At 46.9% G+C, this 17,194-nt stretch overlaps 1 protein-coding gene and 1 pseudogene across 1 annotated transcript in view; both read right to left on the bottom strand.

Moving 5' to 3' along the window:
• Positions 1-17,194, bottom strand: part of LOC130143374 (ankyrin repeat domain-containing protein 26-like) — a 279,082-nt pseudogene that overhangs the window by 37,424 nt on the left and 224,464 nt on the right.
• Positions 9,123-17,194, bottom strand: part of LOC130143373 (ankyrin repeat domain-containing protein 26-like) — a 51,809-nt gene continuing 43,737 nt past the window's right edge. Inside the window, exons 3-5 of the mRNA XM_056326059.1 lie at positions 11,481-11,664; positions 10,878-11,024; positions 9,123-9,725 (exon numbers count right to left, since the gene is read on the bottom strand). Coding sequence (XP_056182034.1) covers positions 9,123-9,725; positions 10,878-11,024; positions 11,481-11,664 — 934 coding nt within the window. The remainder of the gene's footprint in view (positions 9,726-10,877; positions 11,025-11,480; positions 11,665-17,194) is intronic.

Raw genomic sequence — 17,194 nt, 5'->3', positions numbered from 1 at the left:
CCCACTTTATGGAAGGAACCTGTTGGTGTGATCCTTGCCATGCTCCTGGTGCAGGATTTTGCTTTTGGAAATCCTGAGCAGCAAACCTGAGATATTCATACAACCAATGCACACATTGTTGCCGTTACTTTGCATTATTTCCTATTCTTCACCTCTATTTCCAATGATACCAAGTCTTCCAACACGAAGCCCTGAAACGCAACTGCATCTGGTGGTCACTCACAACACACATCACACCCACAAGCACTAAGAGGGCACAGGTGGCCTTGCAACCCTCATGGCTGGTACAGAGGGAAGTGGCTGCAGCAAGTAGGCAGGCTCTGGCCACCAAATTGCTCTCAGCCTCGCTTTTCAGCACTGGGCATTATCACGGCAAAACCACCACCGTGCTCATCATAGTATGCTGCCTTTTCTTTCTTCCCTCCCTCTCCCCCCCCGCCCCCGGCTTGGTTTTTTACAGTTTGTGACTTTATTTGTCCTGTTATAACACTGATAATTGCCTGGCACACAGAAGGAAACCCTTCAGAGGAAAAGAAGCTTTCTAGACAAGATGAACTTGAAACGCAAAAACTAGCGAAATTTCATACCAGGGTCTGCTAAGAGCTGGTGACTGACTGCTGACTGAATCAGGAAGCAGTAAGAAGAAAAAGAGAGAAACTTTCCGAACTATTTCCATAAATGCCATCGGGCACCTTGACTCTGGCAGCTGAATTATGCACAAAAGTGCACTCAAGCCACCTTAAATGGCATCCCCCACCTGCAGCTGCATAAACAAATACTGGCTGGCAACACTCAGGCACACAGCCCACGTGCTGACTGGCTGCACTCTTCATCGCCTTCCTACAAATCTAGACAGTTTCAGGTGTTTTCAGGGCAATAAGCTAGCTGGCTGGCAAAAGTCCAGCCTTCAGAAAAAGACAGCCCAGGATGCTGAAGTACTCCGATTAAACCAGCATCTCCTCTGAATGTCATGGATGTTTTGACTCAGAGTCTTTTCAGAAAAGGCATTAACAGCTCGACACATCCAAGACCCAAAAACTTCAGCTGATTCCCTTATGCTTACGGTGGATCATGAGGAGCTATGCTGCAGCCCAGGGCTTCTCCCTAAAATATAACTGCCAAGTACTTGCTGTGCTTGACTCAAAAGCACACATCACACCACCTGCCAGAAGCAGCAGCTCCCTCTGCATGGCACTGCCCAGATTTTCCAACCCAAGGCACTAATTAGCTGTACCAAGGCCACAGAGCAAACAGCAAAGTAACTGCCACCTAAGATCAGACTGATGTTGCTTTGGCTGCAACATCACAGTCACAAAAGGCACATCAGGCAACCGTCCACACAGCACCAATACACAGCACACTTACCCTTTCCTAAACGCAGTGCTTACCCTCTTTTACTCCAGCTGAGGCAGTGCAGCTTGCTCAGCTCAACTACTAACACCGCACGCCGAGGCCTCGGAGGTGCATGCACTCTGCCTTCCAAGCGAGCCTGGAGAATGGCCCTGAGGCTCCTTCTGCAACCCCCCCGGCCAGGCTGCTGCCGGCCCCCTGCCGCTCCTGCGCCCCCAGGCAAGGCAGCACCCCCGGGAACGAGGGCACGGAGGGGGCCGGGGCAAGACGGGGGATGCTCGGCCGACTCCAAGGGCTCCTGGCAGCACAGGCCTGGCTCCCCGCCCAGGCTGAGGCTCCCCGCAGCGATGCTGCCGTTCGCTCCCAGCGCCCTTGAGCTGCCGGCGGCTGCAGCTGCACCTGCGGGTCCCGGCGCTGCCCGCAACCCCCCCGCACCCCGCCCCAGCACCGCCCGGCGCTGCTGCCCCCCGCCGCTTACCGCTCCGCCGTGTCCCGCTCGTCGATGCCGCATTTCTTCAGTCTCTGCCGCACCTGACCCAGGTCGCCACGGGCGGCCGCACGGTGCAGCTTGCCCAGCTCCTTCAGCCGGAGCTCGTAGGCACCGGTGGGGAAGGGCTTGGCGGCGCTGCCGGACGCTGCCGGCTGCCCCTTCTTCTTCCTCCAGAACCCGAAAAACCTCTTCATCCCGCGGCAGGGGCGCGGGCACGGTCCCGCCTCAGGGAAGGGACGGCGGGAGGCAGCCGGTGGGCCGGGGCAGGGACGGGGGATCGGGGGGGGCCCCCGGGGCAGGGGGATCGGGGGATCGGGGGGGCCCCCGGGGCAGGGGGATCGGGGGGTCGGGGCCCCGGGCAGCGGCCCGGTACGGCTGTCTACGGAGCGAACCACCAGAGGGCGGGAAGCCGAGCGCACAGGCTGCTCCTCAGCGCGGCAGCGGCGGACAGCGCCTCCCTCAGCGGCGAGCGCGGCGGTTAAACGGCCGGCGGGCTCTGCTGGCGGGGGCGGGGTCTGCTCCGGCGCGTGTCCAGCGCGAGTGACGTCACTTCCTGCCCCGCGGTGCCCGGCGGCTCCTGCGCGGTGCCCGGCCGCGGCGCTGCCGAGCGGGGCCGGGGGCAGCGAGAGGCGCGGCGGGTGGCGGCGGCGCTGCGCCCCCCGCAGAGCACTCGGGCCGCTGCCGGGAAGCCCGGGGGGTGCCGGCGTACCGGGCAGCAGCAGCTCCCCGCTCGCCCCGGCGGGGCCCGCGCTGTGAGCTCGCGGGGCGGCTCGGGCGAGTCGGTTTTAAAAGCAAATGGCTCAAACTGGGAAAGCGCTTGTCGTTCAGGGCAAGGGCATCTCGTCAGGGAGTTATGGCCAAAACAGTTCTCCGACGCAATTCGCCTCCTAGTTTGTTGAGCAGTCCTGCTTGTGTGCCATCGTTAGCCCTGGGCAAATGGATGCCAAAGGAACAAACAGCAAGGGTTAATATAGCGGGAGGGGGGCTGGGGGGGGCTGTAGGCACCATCTAGTTACCTGCCTTGCCATGACAGGGTCAGTAAGTTACTTTCCAGTAAATGTGCCTGAGCTGGCACTGCCACAAAAGAACACAAACGCGCACTGAGGGTATGGAAACGTGGTCCAGAAATCAAAAGACAGGTCACGCCTTTGGTGTAGATAAGTTGGGAACCATCCTCCTATTCTACTGCTGCGGTGATGCCGCTAGGTAGTTCAGCGTGGTGAAACCTTATTATAAGTACCATAAGGTTTTGGGGTGATGTCACAGTCCAGTATACCCTAGATGGTGTGACTCATGGAACACCTTGGCAGCACACTTCTTCCTCTTAGAAACTGTCTCTTGCCAATGAGTTTGTGAAAAACGGAGAGATGGGAAAGAAATCCTCAATCAGAGAGAGGGACACACTTCACTGTGATTAGCAGTGAAAATATTGATGACAACAGGACAGGAATCTGGTACCACTTTTTAGGGAGAAGATTCAGCCCTTTGAAATACCTTCTTTTTCTTCATCGCTAATAATGGTACAGCTCCTAAAACCTTCATTTTGCTTTCTGGAATGAGCCTTCACAGCTTTATCAAGCCTGTTCGCTCTGGCAGTGTTCTCGCCGACCAAAGTGGCTGATGTACAGTCACTTTCCTTAGCTGATCCTCAGTGTATTAGCAGCGTTCTGTTATTGTAGACGTGATCCCTAGAAGGAAAAGCTAAAATAAATAATAATTTTAAAAAGACAGAAAAAAGACTTTTGTTGAAAACACAGCCAAGTAAATTCAGGTTGCAAAACCTGAATTCTATGAGTTTTGGGAAATGGCTATGAGCAGCAGCCATTTCAAGAGCACCTCTGTAATCAGTCTGACCATTTAATGGGGGAATGGAGAGCAAAATGCATTTTTTAATTGGGTGTATTTGTTTTCTTCCAAACATTAGAAGAAAGGCAGGAATTTATTTACAAGGTGGCAATACAGAGTAAACACAATCCATCTCTGTGCTCTTTCCAGGAGGAAGTATTTCTTCTCTAGTCCTTTTTCAAGTGCACGCATGCTCAGCCACAAAAACTTGGGTTTTTTACAGGTCATTCCCCAGCCAAGACCAGGAGACCCTACAGTTCCTGTGCAATGTCAAATGTTTCAGAATGGTATTAAACCCCCCCGTGATTACCCAGTTTTAGTTGGTAGGGACTTTGGTAGCTGCCTGGGCTGAAATTCAGTTTCAGGCTTGGAAGATAAGGGAGTGCTGATGGGTCCTGTGGATATAGTGTTAAGGGCACAACAGGAACTGTTTGTTTATTATTAGACAGAAAGGATGCAAAATTAAAAACTAGAATCTATCACCCAGAGCAACCTCAGAAGCACTTCTGGGAACTCTACTTCTGGGCCTCCATGACAAGGGAAAGACGGACTGAGTCAGCTACTAGTAAGCAACAAGTTACAGGGTTTCTTCCGCACCACCTCACACTGCATTGTGCCCTGGGAAGCAAAGACACCATTCCGAAAAGCAAACCCCCACCTGCCTCCTGCTCAACTCGTGCCCGAGACAGCCTTCAGGGGGTGACCTTGGGCAAGGCCAACTGCACAGAGCTGTTCCGAGTGATGGTGGCGTTACTCCCCTCTCTTCCGAGAGGGAATGCATCCGTCGGAGCCCGACGATGCTGCCACGGCCTCAAGCTGCAGCCAGGCCTGTGCTGGGCCTTCACTGCTCTCAGCCCTGACCCTCACCCATGGACGTGACGGCCCAGTAGGACTGCAGACCTGCCCATCCCTATGGACCGGCCTGGTGATCTGCACTCTTGGCGCACTCTGCTTACTGTCCCCAGAACTCTTCTGCTCTTCTTGGTGAGGGCCTGTGGGGCTGATCCCTGGCCTGTGTGGTCACAGACCCTGCCAGCCTTGCTGTGGCTCTTGCTTTGCCCTTCCTCTGCAGGACAGCCTACCCCTGATGTGCCCTCGCAGATACTGCTGTGTACGTAACACTTCCGTCTTTACCCCTAAGAGCTACATCAGTATTACAGTCGCCTACTACTGTGACCATAGAACGAACATCAAAAACCAGCCAAATAATTTCAGAAATACAGCCAAGAAAAAAAGTCAACAATATGAAAAGAAGTATAAAGAAAGAACAAAGGTTTCACAAGAAAAAACACCACAATAACCCAAACAAAATAAAGCTCACCTTTGTTCTTAATCTGCCAATTTCATTGACCATTTCAGAATACCTGCTCTTCATTTCTCCCTGCAAATTAAGCTGGGACAGTCCCCCTCTCTCCTCATACACCCTTAGTTCCTTCGTAGCTCTGCTCAGCAGCCTCTTCAACCTGCACAGCAAACTAGTCATGAAAACAATGAAGCAAAGGAACAAAACTGGACTTTTTCACATACTCTCATGTAAACAGCACAGACACAGCTTGCTTCATCTTTAACGTGCTTGACACACTAGGAATTACCAGGAAAAACCAGTATTCCTGTGCCACATACACTTGGAGAGTCCAGATTTCACCTGAAAAGAGGAATGAAAGACTCCCTTTTTCCCAGGAGAACTGCAGGGCAACCTGCACCTGCAGTTGTTTTGGCAGCTAGTGAAAACTAGGGGCTGGTGTACAGAAGTACCTTGCAAGAACTAACACGAGGCCGGCATCTGCTCACAGTTAGGTACACCTATTTTTACACTAAAGTTTAATAAAACATGACTTCTACGCAGGGATACCTCTTCACCACGCTAAAAAGCCGTCTCTCTTACAGTCTTTCTGCAGATCGAGGTTTCTTTTCATTTCTTGGGCCAGACGTAGTTCAGCTGGGCGTTTCAACTCTACCAGCTTCTTCACTTCCTTTCTTTCACTCTCACATCTTTCTTTTCTCTTTTGAAAGTGTATCACACAAACAGAGCACAGGAAAAATACCTACGTACAGTCTGTGCATCTAGCGCTCTCCACAGAGAAGCTGCCGGACGTCTCTATCCGTTAGCCACGTTCCACAGAATGCCACGGGACGGAATTCCTGAGGATATTCCATCCCTTCAGGTTTCACATCAAACAGACCAATACGTAACTACAGAAACAGATGCCCTCGCTGAAGCAAAGGCCATCCTCTTCTAGACATAACAGGTGGAAAAGATGCTGGAGAACACTTTTGGCAGTGCCTCTGCTCATAGTAGGGATTACGTAGGTATGCACTTCATGGGAGAACATGGATCCATCCAAAGCTTTCATGGGATCTTCCAGCAACCAGCAGGCAGGGGCTTGTGGAGGAATCTGATCTTTTGGAGTTCTTCAACATTTTATTCCCCTCGGCCATTACCTCCACCTCTTCTGTGTGGCCATTTACTTAGCCACATGCTGGTTTTCCTCCTCTTGGTGTTTTCTCAGCCACACCAGAGGAGAGCTGGCAGCTGTTTTGACTTTGTACTTCCATTTTCCCTCTACAGAAAAGGAGAAAAGGGGAAGGCTGTCCCTTGGCAACTGGCAGGCGCTGCTTGTTTCCCAAGCACTCGTTCATTTACCCAGCATTCCTTCAGTATGTTTTTCTGCAAGGCTTTTAAGCTCCCGCTACGCTGAAAACATACAGCAGCTCCTCCACACACGCACTGGAAACATCAAGCATTTTAAACCTGCCCAGAAACCAAGGGGTCAGAAGATGACCACACAAAATCCAAGGAAGAACTGGGAACTGTGGCCTTGCTCGATGTGCTCAACTGATAGCAAACCACACTGGGAACTCTTCCCAACAGAGCCACTCCAGAACTTACACAAGGATACCCATCTAGCTTTTATTTGCTTCCTCCATGACCCCCAAACGATAAGGTACTCGCAGCCTGAATGGCAGGGATAACAGAAAACAATGATATGTAAGAACCTGACCAGAAGGTGCACGTGGTTCTCCTGGGTATTGGCTCGGTGCCTGGAGAATTTTCTGGGCTCACCTGTTGCAACAGTTCAGCCTTCTCCTCGTCCAGCTGAGCAACGCGCTCTTCAAGGTGGGATCTTGACTTCAAGTGCTCCTCCCACGTGCTGTGCAAGTCCTTGGATGTCAGAGCCAGCATGTTCTGCTTCTGCGTCTGTGAAAGCAACAGTGGCAGAAGAAAAAGTAAGGTGGCCGGAAAAGACAAGAGCGCAGGAGAATGCAGTAACTTACACAGAAACAGGCCTAAGCTCTCCTCCACCCATCCAAGACCTATGGCCAAGGTTGGCGTGGAGTGTAAAACACACCTTAGGAACCATAACCAAGAACAGCAGCTGGAGCTGGTGGGAAGAAGGAATACTCTAGAAGCGACAGGATGAGGTTACAACTTTGGGGGATAAGATGACATGCACACACACACAGAATCACCCTACAGCTTTCCTGCAAAGCTCCTCTGGTTCCCTCTATACTTCAGTTTTCGTAAGAACACTGCAAAAGGTGGTGCAAAAGGACAACATTCGCTCCTGCTTTCAACAGCTACGCTCAGATTTATTCATATAGTTACAGACATTAACTACCTTAGTTTTCACCTTTTTTTCCAACTCCTTTTGCAAGCGCAGCTTGTCTCTCTCCAGGTCACTGTGGTAGCGCGTAGTAACTTCAAGTGAAGCTTCTGGCATAGATTGCTTTTTAAGTGCAGCAGCAAGCTCCTGCTGCAGTTGTCCAAACATGCCCTAACGAAACAGTTAAATTAGCATGAAGAAAGTTCTAAGAACATGAAATACGCCTTTAACTTATTTTGTTATACGGTTAGACCTGTCTAGATTGAACCCAAAAGTATGAAATTTTGCCTGCCACCAGCAGGCATCTGCACAGATGATGACCTCTCGTCATCTTTCTCAGCTGAGCACCTTTGACTATCAGCAGCTGTTCATGAGGATTCCTGTTTCCTAACACATAAAAAAGGCTCAGGTATTGTTCTTCCTTGAACAATACACAGGAACACACTGCAATCGGGTATTTTTTTCTAACAAAACCCAAAGAAATCTGTTGTGATCTAAGAGCCACAGTTTGACTGCAAATATTACTCCGGTGACTGAAGGCAGGACTTTGTGTTAGATTGTTCTTTCTTCTGTTTCTTCACTATACAAATACAATTAAATGAATACAAATATCTGAAAGCTCCTTTGAGATACACTTTAAGGGTATGTTGAATCACATCCTCTTGTAGTCTTCTTACTCAGCTCGTTTTAGAAATACTGATAGATTAGGTTTACAAAAATCTGGATAGCTCATATATATATATAGCTATATACATATACACACACACACTCTCTCACATGATCTTCAAAAGGAACCCATTATTTTGGTAGTAAGAATACAAAGCAAGTCACAGTTTACAATGATTGACAGTACTGCTGGAGTGTGGCTACACATCATAGAAGAGAAAGCTTAAGGTCACCGTCTGACATGAACTTTGAGGAACAGGCAGGCCCCTCAGAACCCTCAAAACACATACAGAAATCAACAGCTGGACATTACTAATACTCTTCAATCTTGATAGCAGCTTACAGAGAACCTCTTTTTTCCCCTCTATAGAAGCTTCATATAAATCTGTCCCCAACCACTTCACTTCTCTGCATCTTCATTTCTCAGCCCTCGTGTATTGGATGGTTCCTCCTTTTATACCACTCTCATTCATGTCATCAGTGCAATACTTACATCAAAACCATCAAATACTTTAGACTATTCTATAGGGCATAACATGGACTAAGGAAAATAGATGGAAAAAAGTTCTAGAGAAGAATCACCTTTCTTGATCAAAGCTTAGACTTGGATACCTTTTTTCTGTTCTCTGCTTAGATCTGAGGACTAATATCCCCGTTGCCAAAACTTTCCGCAATTCCGAGGGAAACATAACAAACCAGAACAAATGAGTATTCTTTGGTCCCATGCATGTAACTTGCACCGGATACATTGGAGGAACAAACTAATTTCAAGAACGGACAAACTTTAAATTGTTCTTTCTACGCATATACTTTACCTGTCTTTCTACTACGTCAGTCTCGTATTTAAAGACTTGTTCCCTTAAATCAGTACGCTTGGCATTTAAATCCTTGTTTCGCTCTTCTATTAGATAAACTTGCTTTTCTGTATCAGCTCTAAGTTTGTTGAAAATGTCTTTAAAACGCTCCTGCCCATAATCCGCTATTTTTTCTTTCATGATCCTCTTGTTCTGCATCTCTTCCCATTGCTGATGGAGTAAGAAGGTTTTCACTCTGGAGCTGGGCCAATCGCTCCTGCAGGGACTCCTGTTTTATTACAAGTTTGCTTACTGGATCTTTCTCAAGTTGTCGAGCATGATCACATTCCTTTGCCCGACACTGGCCTTGACTTAATTCTTTTTTGTCATTTCTAAAAGCAAAGCTTTTTCTCCGAGCAGTTGCTTCAACTGGTGGAGCTCATTTTCTAGCCTATTAGCTTTGCTTTTAGCTTTACACAGCTGCAGAGACAAGCTCTTGTTGGTTTCTTGCACGCCAGAGAGGTCACGATGGAGCTCGACTTGCAAGCAAAGGCATTCATCACGTTCTCTGGGAAATCTTCGTTCAGCATTGCTTTCTGATGACAAATGAAGTTCAAGTTCTTGAACTGCAGCGTTCAGGGAGGAACGCAATGATTCAATTTCTGTCTCTAGTCTGTCTTTGCTTTTGTTTGTCTGCTCAAGTTTGGAAGTCAGCACTGCAGATTCTCTCTTTACTAAGTCCAGCTCCGCGTTGAACTGAAAAAACATTTGTCTTAATGCTTCCTTGTGCAGTTTAAGTTCCTTTTTGAGAGCTTCATTTTTTTCTTTCAAGGTCTCATTTTCCTTTAAATATTTTCCTTGTTCCTCCTGGTGCCTAAGTCTTACTTGAGTGAGTTCTAGCCTTAGCATAGCAATCTCATCTTGTAGTAACTGATTCTTGTACAACAGATCCTGTTCTCTATCAGTGCGGGATTCCTGAATGACAGGGAAAATGAATAAAGAGCCAATTGGGAAATGAATCTACAAAAAACCTGCAGCAATAAACTGCATTTTAACATTTCTAGTACCGAAGCATGACTTCAAAGATGAAGTTTCAGGCAATAAGCTACTCTGTGAACCCATGCACATGTACAACGTATGTACCCAACGGAAGTGCAACATAGCCTTAAAACCTAAATGAACATCCCAAATATACAGTTACGGTTTTTTCCCCCCTTAAACCAGCAACCAAAGCTTTTAAAATGACAGCGCTTTCTTGTATGTGCATGCCTTTATAATACTGCCTTTAAGGTTGAATTAGTTGTGCTACAGATCTGGTAAAAACAAGGCCAGAAAGGGTATTTTCCTTCTCAAATGTCTTCTGAACACTTATCCTTTTGTATTACTGAAAGTTAGCTATAAGACCCAATCACCCCCGGAATGCAATAGTCCTGTATATTTCCTCTTTATTGTATGTATAACTTTTTCCCACTTAAACACATTCACCCTACATTTATTGGGCAGCACAGCCAGGAACAAAAAGGCTTCAAGGCACTGCACATTCTTTAGGAAATTCAGTAAACTCTTTTCAAGATCTTTTTTAATACAGTGTTTATGATTGCTTTTTCTCCTCCAGTTACTCTAACTCTTACAGAGAGCTGAATTCATTGCTGAGAGTCGATCATAAAATTTTAGTGATGTGGAGGTGGCAAAGAAAGGCATACTTGAAGTAAGTTCAATAAGGGAATAACTAATTAAAAAATAAAAGCAATGGAAACACAAACACTGTCAAACAACTTTCTTCCTGGTCAACCTTGCCATAGGTAGCTAGGTGTTTCACTGCTAGAAAGCCTAAAAAGCGATGACAAAATGTCTATGAAATGGAAAATAACAGATAGGTTAAGAAACGGTGTAAATAGTGTCTTCTATTAGCTTCCGACTTGCACAAGTAATTCAGGTACATACAGGAGTGATGCTGCTTTCCAGAACTTTTAGACATAAGAGAAAACAAGAAAGGTATTTACCCAGATAAGTTACACTGGTAAACAGTAAATAAACATCAAGAAACAGAAAAAGTTATGTAAGATTTATTATGACTTTAAAACAAACATGGTGAAATTTAATTTATTAGAAAAAAAATCTGCTTACCTCTGAATTTTTTCCGATAGATCTTCTTGTCTCTTCTTCTAGTTCCTTTTGTCTCCCAAGGTGGTTGTTCAAAATTCCTTCTTGAAGGGCTCTGGCCCTCTTTTCCTGAGAGAGCTGTCTCTGTGTTTCATCACGTTCCTCTTCAACCTACAGTAATACAATAAAACTGCTTGCATCTTAAGAAAAAACAGAGCTAGCAATACATCTTCCCATTCTCCCTTGCATACTTGAAAACATTTTTGATTCCCCACCGTTATGATAATCCACCTATAAATAAATAAATTTAAATTTTCTTATGAAAATTTAAGAAGGCGAAATACAGGATGTTTTGTAGTAATTCAAAAAAAGGTCAGGCTTTGCCTGAAATACAAATGAAACCTAAATTTTGAAAAAGGAAAAAAGGAATAATAAACTGCAAAGCAAAAAAAAAAAAAAAAGAACAGCCCAATTGTGAACCAACTGTACTCTACTGTCCTCAAAATTTGACAACTGTTATCCAACGCCTCTTCCGTGAACAAAGCGCCTCCTTCTCTAGGCATACTGGAATACAATTGAAAAGAAGCAGAAAATAAGACAAAGAGTTTAATTCATTATTTAATAGACCTGTTTCAAGAGCTTTCTCAGTGTTCTTAACTCCATTTCTAAATTCCTAGACTGTAACTCAAGTTTCTGTTTCTCCTCCATCTCTTTACAACATTGATCTTCTTTCCTTCGGAGGTCTTCTCTCCTTTTCTCACACAGCACTTCTACTCTGAGCCTCTTTTCTTCTTCTTGTTTCAAAGAAGATCTGGGATTTAACGGAGTATTTGAGAAATAAAAGCACTGATATAAAAGTAGATATTCCACATGATGAACTTGCAGAGACAACTCAAACCATAAAAAATGTTAAACGTTTTCAGAGTTCATATTTTTACTGTACTTTTCAACTTTTTAAAGAATTCTAACTTCATTCCATTGTGCATGGTATCAGTTGTACAAGATACAGAAAAAAACCTTTGAGTGATTTATCAGTTATTTTTAAATTTGTATAGGGAAACACACACCAGTGTGCACACTTCTATAATAAAATTAAAAAAATCCATCTTCATATTACAGCCATTTTGCTGAAAAAGGAGTTTGTTGTCTCATCAGATCAAAGCATCGTAAACTTTTACTATGGTTAGTATACATTTTCTTAGTATACTGAGCATTGCCTACACATTACGGATTCAGTGACCAGAAGCAATACTGGTGAATCAGCACGCCACTTACCTATGGCAGACCCAACAATTTTTCAGCAAGCCTTCTGTAAGTCTAAAACAACTGCTGACCACAGGCAGAACAAGCAGCTTCTGTTTACTCCAGAAGGATGTCAGTGTTCAAAACCAGATTCAGAAATGCATGGGGTTTAAGCTGAATACGATTAAAAACAGTTTTAAACCCCAGTCGGATCTACCTCTGGGAGAAACTACAGCAATTTCATTTTGAAGCTGACTTACAAGGAAAGCCTTATGGAAGGTCAGCTTCTTTACCAACTGAAACAATCAGCAATAAGCACTGACATGGTAAAAAACGGTCCATGGTGTGCCCACGGTACCCAAACAAGCAAGCAGCTTTGTGTTTGATCATTATTTTGACTATTTTTTCCCATATACTCGCAACAGTCAACAAGAAAAAAAAAAAAAAAAAATCAAGTGTCAGCGTAAGGGAAGAACTGCCGATTGAAAGCCTGCTTTAGAAATTCTGCAAAACAAGAATCAACCACCACTAAAATTACTTGAAAGACTGACAGAAACATTTGTATTTGAATGGCGTATATTGCAAGGAAAAAGCTTTACAAGTAGTTTCTAGGGTAATTTCGCAAAAAGTGTAACTTTCGAAAGTACAAATTAACGCTGCTTGGAGAATTCACTTAGAATGAAAATACTACTTCTTTATACTTGACAGATGCTTGAGGATTTTGAACACCTGCTGAAGTCAAACCCAGGCCAAGCTGGGACCGGCCTCGTCTTCCTCGTACTCCCCTCCCCCGCGCTGGGAGGCCCAACTCCCCCAGGCCCAGCTCCCGCAGCCTCCCCTCACAGGGCTGGTGCTCCTGCCCCCGCGCCAGCCCGGCATCTCCCTGCCGACCTCACACGGGCTGGGCAAGATCTCCTGGGCTGGGCGGCCAAAAACCGGACCCCGGGCTCGAGACACAGCTCAGCAAGCCCTGAGGAGGGGTGGGCACTCACTGCCCCCAGTGCCCTGGCACTGCTGCCCCCCAGACAGCCCAGGCCGCTGCGGGCCGCCCCAGCTGCCAGCTCACGGTGGCTCCTGCTGAGCTCGCTCTCTGCCTGGGCCGCCTGGCCCTGCTGGGCCAGCTCCCCAGCCACGCCATCCCACCGGGGATCACCACGAGGAGATCTCCCCTCCCAGGCCAGGGCTCTGCAGCTGTCCTTGCTCAACTGCCTACGGTGCCTGCTGGCCACCCCTGTCTGACGTGATGTCAACAGCGATGAGAAACCTCACACCTCCGGGTCTAGCTCAGGAGTGTGGGGAAAGGGGCAATCCCAAACTTGACCTTTCCAACAAACAAACAGGTAAGCAAACAAATGCTCTAAGCTCTGGTTTGACTTGCACTGGGTGGAGTTACCAGAAATCCTAGTATTATAGGCCAACTGAAGCTGCGAGGACAAAACGAAAAAAAAACCCACACCCAACCATCTCTCAGATCTCTCTTATAAATCTGATTTCCCCGTACACACTCTCTTGCTCTTTTCTTGCTAGAAAACAAAGTTAGAACAACATCCAGAAGACTGTACGTGGAGCTGGTATCCGGACGTTTTTCCCCTCTCACATTATGTACTTCATAGCATAACTGGCCCACGGGATTCAAAAAACCCAAACCCAAAAGACTGGAAACTTCTCATCCTGTTGCCTGCACCATCAGTGTCTTTCGGAACAAAACCACTGACAAGATAATACATTATCAGACCACAATTTACATACTTAAGGCTTTGGATACCCCTTTTCCATTCCGCTTCTTGGTGAGCCAACACGGATTTCAAATCTTGAGTCTTCTCCGCTCTGAACTGTGACTCCTCCCTTTCATCTTCCAATTTCCTCACTTCTCTTGAGAGCGCTTTATACTGATTTTTCTGACGTTCTATTCTCTGTTCCTATTCAAGAAGTATGTTTTGCATTTTCAACAAAGTAGCAGAACCTGTTTTGAGACAGAAAAGACACAAAGCTGCACAAATACTGCCCAATGTATAAGCTGTTCAGTGCTTTGCTGTATTAGGTGCAGGTGGCAGGTTAGTGGGAAGGTCCCTGTGAGAAGAAGCCAGGGGTCGCCCCGTGCTGGCCATGGACGGTTTCAATGGACCCACCGCAGGGCACAGCTGAGCCTCTCAGCCGTGCTGGCAGCTCCTCAGGAAAAACAAATGTAGGAAAGGGCGAAACCACCACACGGGCAGAGAAGGGGAAAAGCATGTGAAAACCAGCCCCGCAAACGAACACCCAGGTCAGCGAAGGAGGAGGGAGAGGTGCTGCTCCAGGTGCCAGAGCAGAGATTCCCCTGCAGCCCCGGAGAGAACCATGCTGGAGCAGATACCCACAGCGCAGTGCTGCGGAGGACCCCGTGCCAGAGCAGGCGGATCCTTCCCGAAGGACCTGCGACCCATGGAGGGCCCAGGCTGGAGGAGATTTTCCCCAAAGGACTGCAGCCTGGGGGAGGACTCACACTGGAGCAGGGAAAAGGGACGAGGAAGGAGCAGCAGAGAAACTGCTACGTCCCGACTGCCGACCGCAGCCTCCCCGCGCTGCCTGGGGAGGTGGCAGGGAAGGAGCGCAGCAGAGCTTGAGCAGGGGGGGTGCCGACGTGTCCTTCTCAGGTTTGGGGTCTTTGTTTCTCACTATCCAAATGTATTTTAATCGGTGGAGTCTGTTTTGCCAGTGACAGTCACTGGGAAGTGACAGCCCTGCCTTCACACTGACCCACCAGCTTTTTCGCCCCGTTTTGTCAAGGAGGGGCAGTGGCAGCACTGGGGGGGGAGTTTGGCCTTCGGCCAAGGTTAACACTTGCCTAATGAAATTTTAGCATAGTTTAAGAGCCCTAGTAAGTGATGCTTATGTTTATATAATGCCTTGTGCACATATGCAAGCATCTTATGACAGTTGAAATTTGTTATATACATGTACTTATTATTTTTAAGCAAAGCCATTATTTTGCTGTACTCTTTGTCATTAGCTGTTGAGGGGGGTGCTGGTTGTGGCTGGGATAGTGTTAATTTTCTTCGCAGTCGCTGGTACGGGGCCATGTTTTACAGTTGTGCCGCAAACAGGGCTGGTAGCACGGGGGTGTGTTCGTTATGGCCCAGCAGCGCCCACACAGAGCCAAGGCCTTTTCTGCTCCTCACCCCACCCCACCAGCGAGCAGGCTGGGGGTACGCAAGGAGCCGGGCCGGGACACGGCTGGGACAGCTGACCCCAGCTGACCCAAGGGATGTGCCATGCCACGCGGCATCATGCTCAGCATATAAAGCTGGGGGAGGACGAAGGAAGGGAGGGACATCCAGAGTGACGGCACTTTGTCTTCCCAAGTATTTGTTATGCGTGACGGAGCCCTGCTGTCCTGGAGATGGCTGAACACCCGCCTGCCCATGGGACGTGCTGGATGAATTCCTTGCTTTGCTTTGCTTGCGTGCGTGGCTTTTGCTATTAAACTGTTTTCGTGCCGACCCATGAGTTTTCTCACTTTTCCCTTTCCGATGCTCTCCCCCACCCCACTGGGGTGGAACAAGTGAGTGGCTGTGTGGTGCTTAGGTGTTTAGGTGTGGCTGGGCTTAAACCACATCAAGGGGATATAAAGAAGAAAAAGCTCTTGCTGACTTTTGATGACCGCATTAGAAGGAGCTGAACTGTACTTTGCAAGAAACTGCTTCTCCAGCTCTGACTAGACAGAGAACCAATGATAACGTAAGGCACATCGGCTGGTAATGCAGGCAACATCTCAGGTTAGGTGACAGTTTCACAGCTTTTGAGGGGGATCTCTAGTCACAAAGAGATACTATATCAAAATATGAAATTAAAATACTTAGGAGTGCCTACAAAGAAATCATGTTTTAAGGGGAACTTGTAACAGCTGAAGACAGAGACTTGAAAACATACCCGTATGAACCACGCTAAGCTCTTCCAACAGCAGCATAGTCTCCTTGTAGGCTGAAGCTTCTAACCGGACATCCTCTGAAGTTGGGTCAGATGAGTGAGTTAAACCAGGGCCATCAGTTACTTCCATTGGTATGCTGACCTACAAAAAATACAGTACTTTCTGTAATTCCACTGTCTAGTATTACAGACCATTACAAATGCAGGAATGATTCATTCTCTCCTTCACAGCCCACAGATTTGTCTCAAATACAATAAAGCTGCGTACCAGCAGCAATTTGTACATCTGGTTGATCACTACATAAACACTGCTCCCATCGAAGTGATTAAAAGCTGATAGAGACTGTTTACCAAGAAACTAGTTTTACAGTACCTCGTTCCTTTCACTCCTGGTTGTTGCTGCAGGTCTAGAAAACAGAAATATATTTCAGTACTGAAATGCTTACTTTGCATTATGAATAATACCTACCGTAGCTTTGAAAACTTAATTGCAGAACTGAATTAAACTAAAATCTGGTATAGTAACTTTGCTAGATATAGTTCAAGACTGAAACAATTATTGTGTGCTATTAATGTCTACTGGAAGGCTAATTTTTCCGCAAGATATTAAGCAAACAGTTGAAATAACTGTTCCCTAAACTTCACGCAAAGTGACAGAAATCTTACAGCTACAGACACGGAGCTATACGGTTACGTGCATTCCCTGTTTAATACCAGGGGTTCAGCTCCCTTCAGTACTGAGAATCCTTCTCCTACAGGTCAAAGAACTGTAATTTTGGATTCTCTGGTGTCCTGGGTCTGGCTGGGATGCAGTTTATTTTCTTCACAGCAGCCCACACAGGGCTGTGCGTTAGATTTCTGACCAAAACAGTGTTGCTAACACACCAGATTTTTAGCTAGGGCTGAACAGTGTCAACAACTTCTCTTTCGCACTTTGCCACAACCCACACAAGTAAGTTCAGGGTGGGCAAGAAGTCAGGAGGGAACAGCTGCAAGAGAAAAGGTGGAGCGGGGAGCAGGGCAAAAAATCCTGAGGTACCTGCAGTGAAAAAAACTGAGATACCTCACCCTTTTTAAACACATGAAATACTTCTATGCCTGTGCACACACTCATGTAATTAATCAGAATTTGTGCACGTGACCTCATTGTTGACTTGGCCAGCATGTTCAAAAGCACTCTAAACAAAAGTGAA

Source organism: Falco biarmicus, unplaced genomic scaffold (genome assembly GCF_023638135.1).
Source record: "Falco biarmicus isolate bFalBia1 unplaced genomic scaffold, bFalBia1.pri scaffold_27, whole genome shotgun sequence".
Lineage (NCBI taxonomy): Eukaryota > Metazoa > Chordata > Aves > Falconiformes > Falconidae > Falco > Falco biarmicus.
The sequence above is the reverse complement of the archived record's forward strand: the minus strand, read 5'-3'. Positions and strand labels throughout refer to the sequence as shown.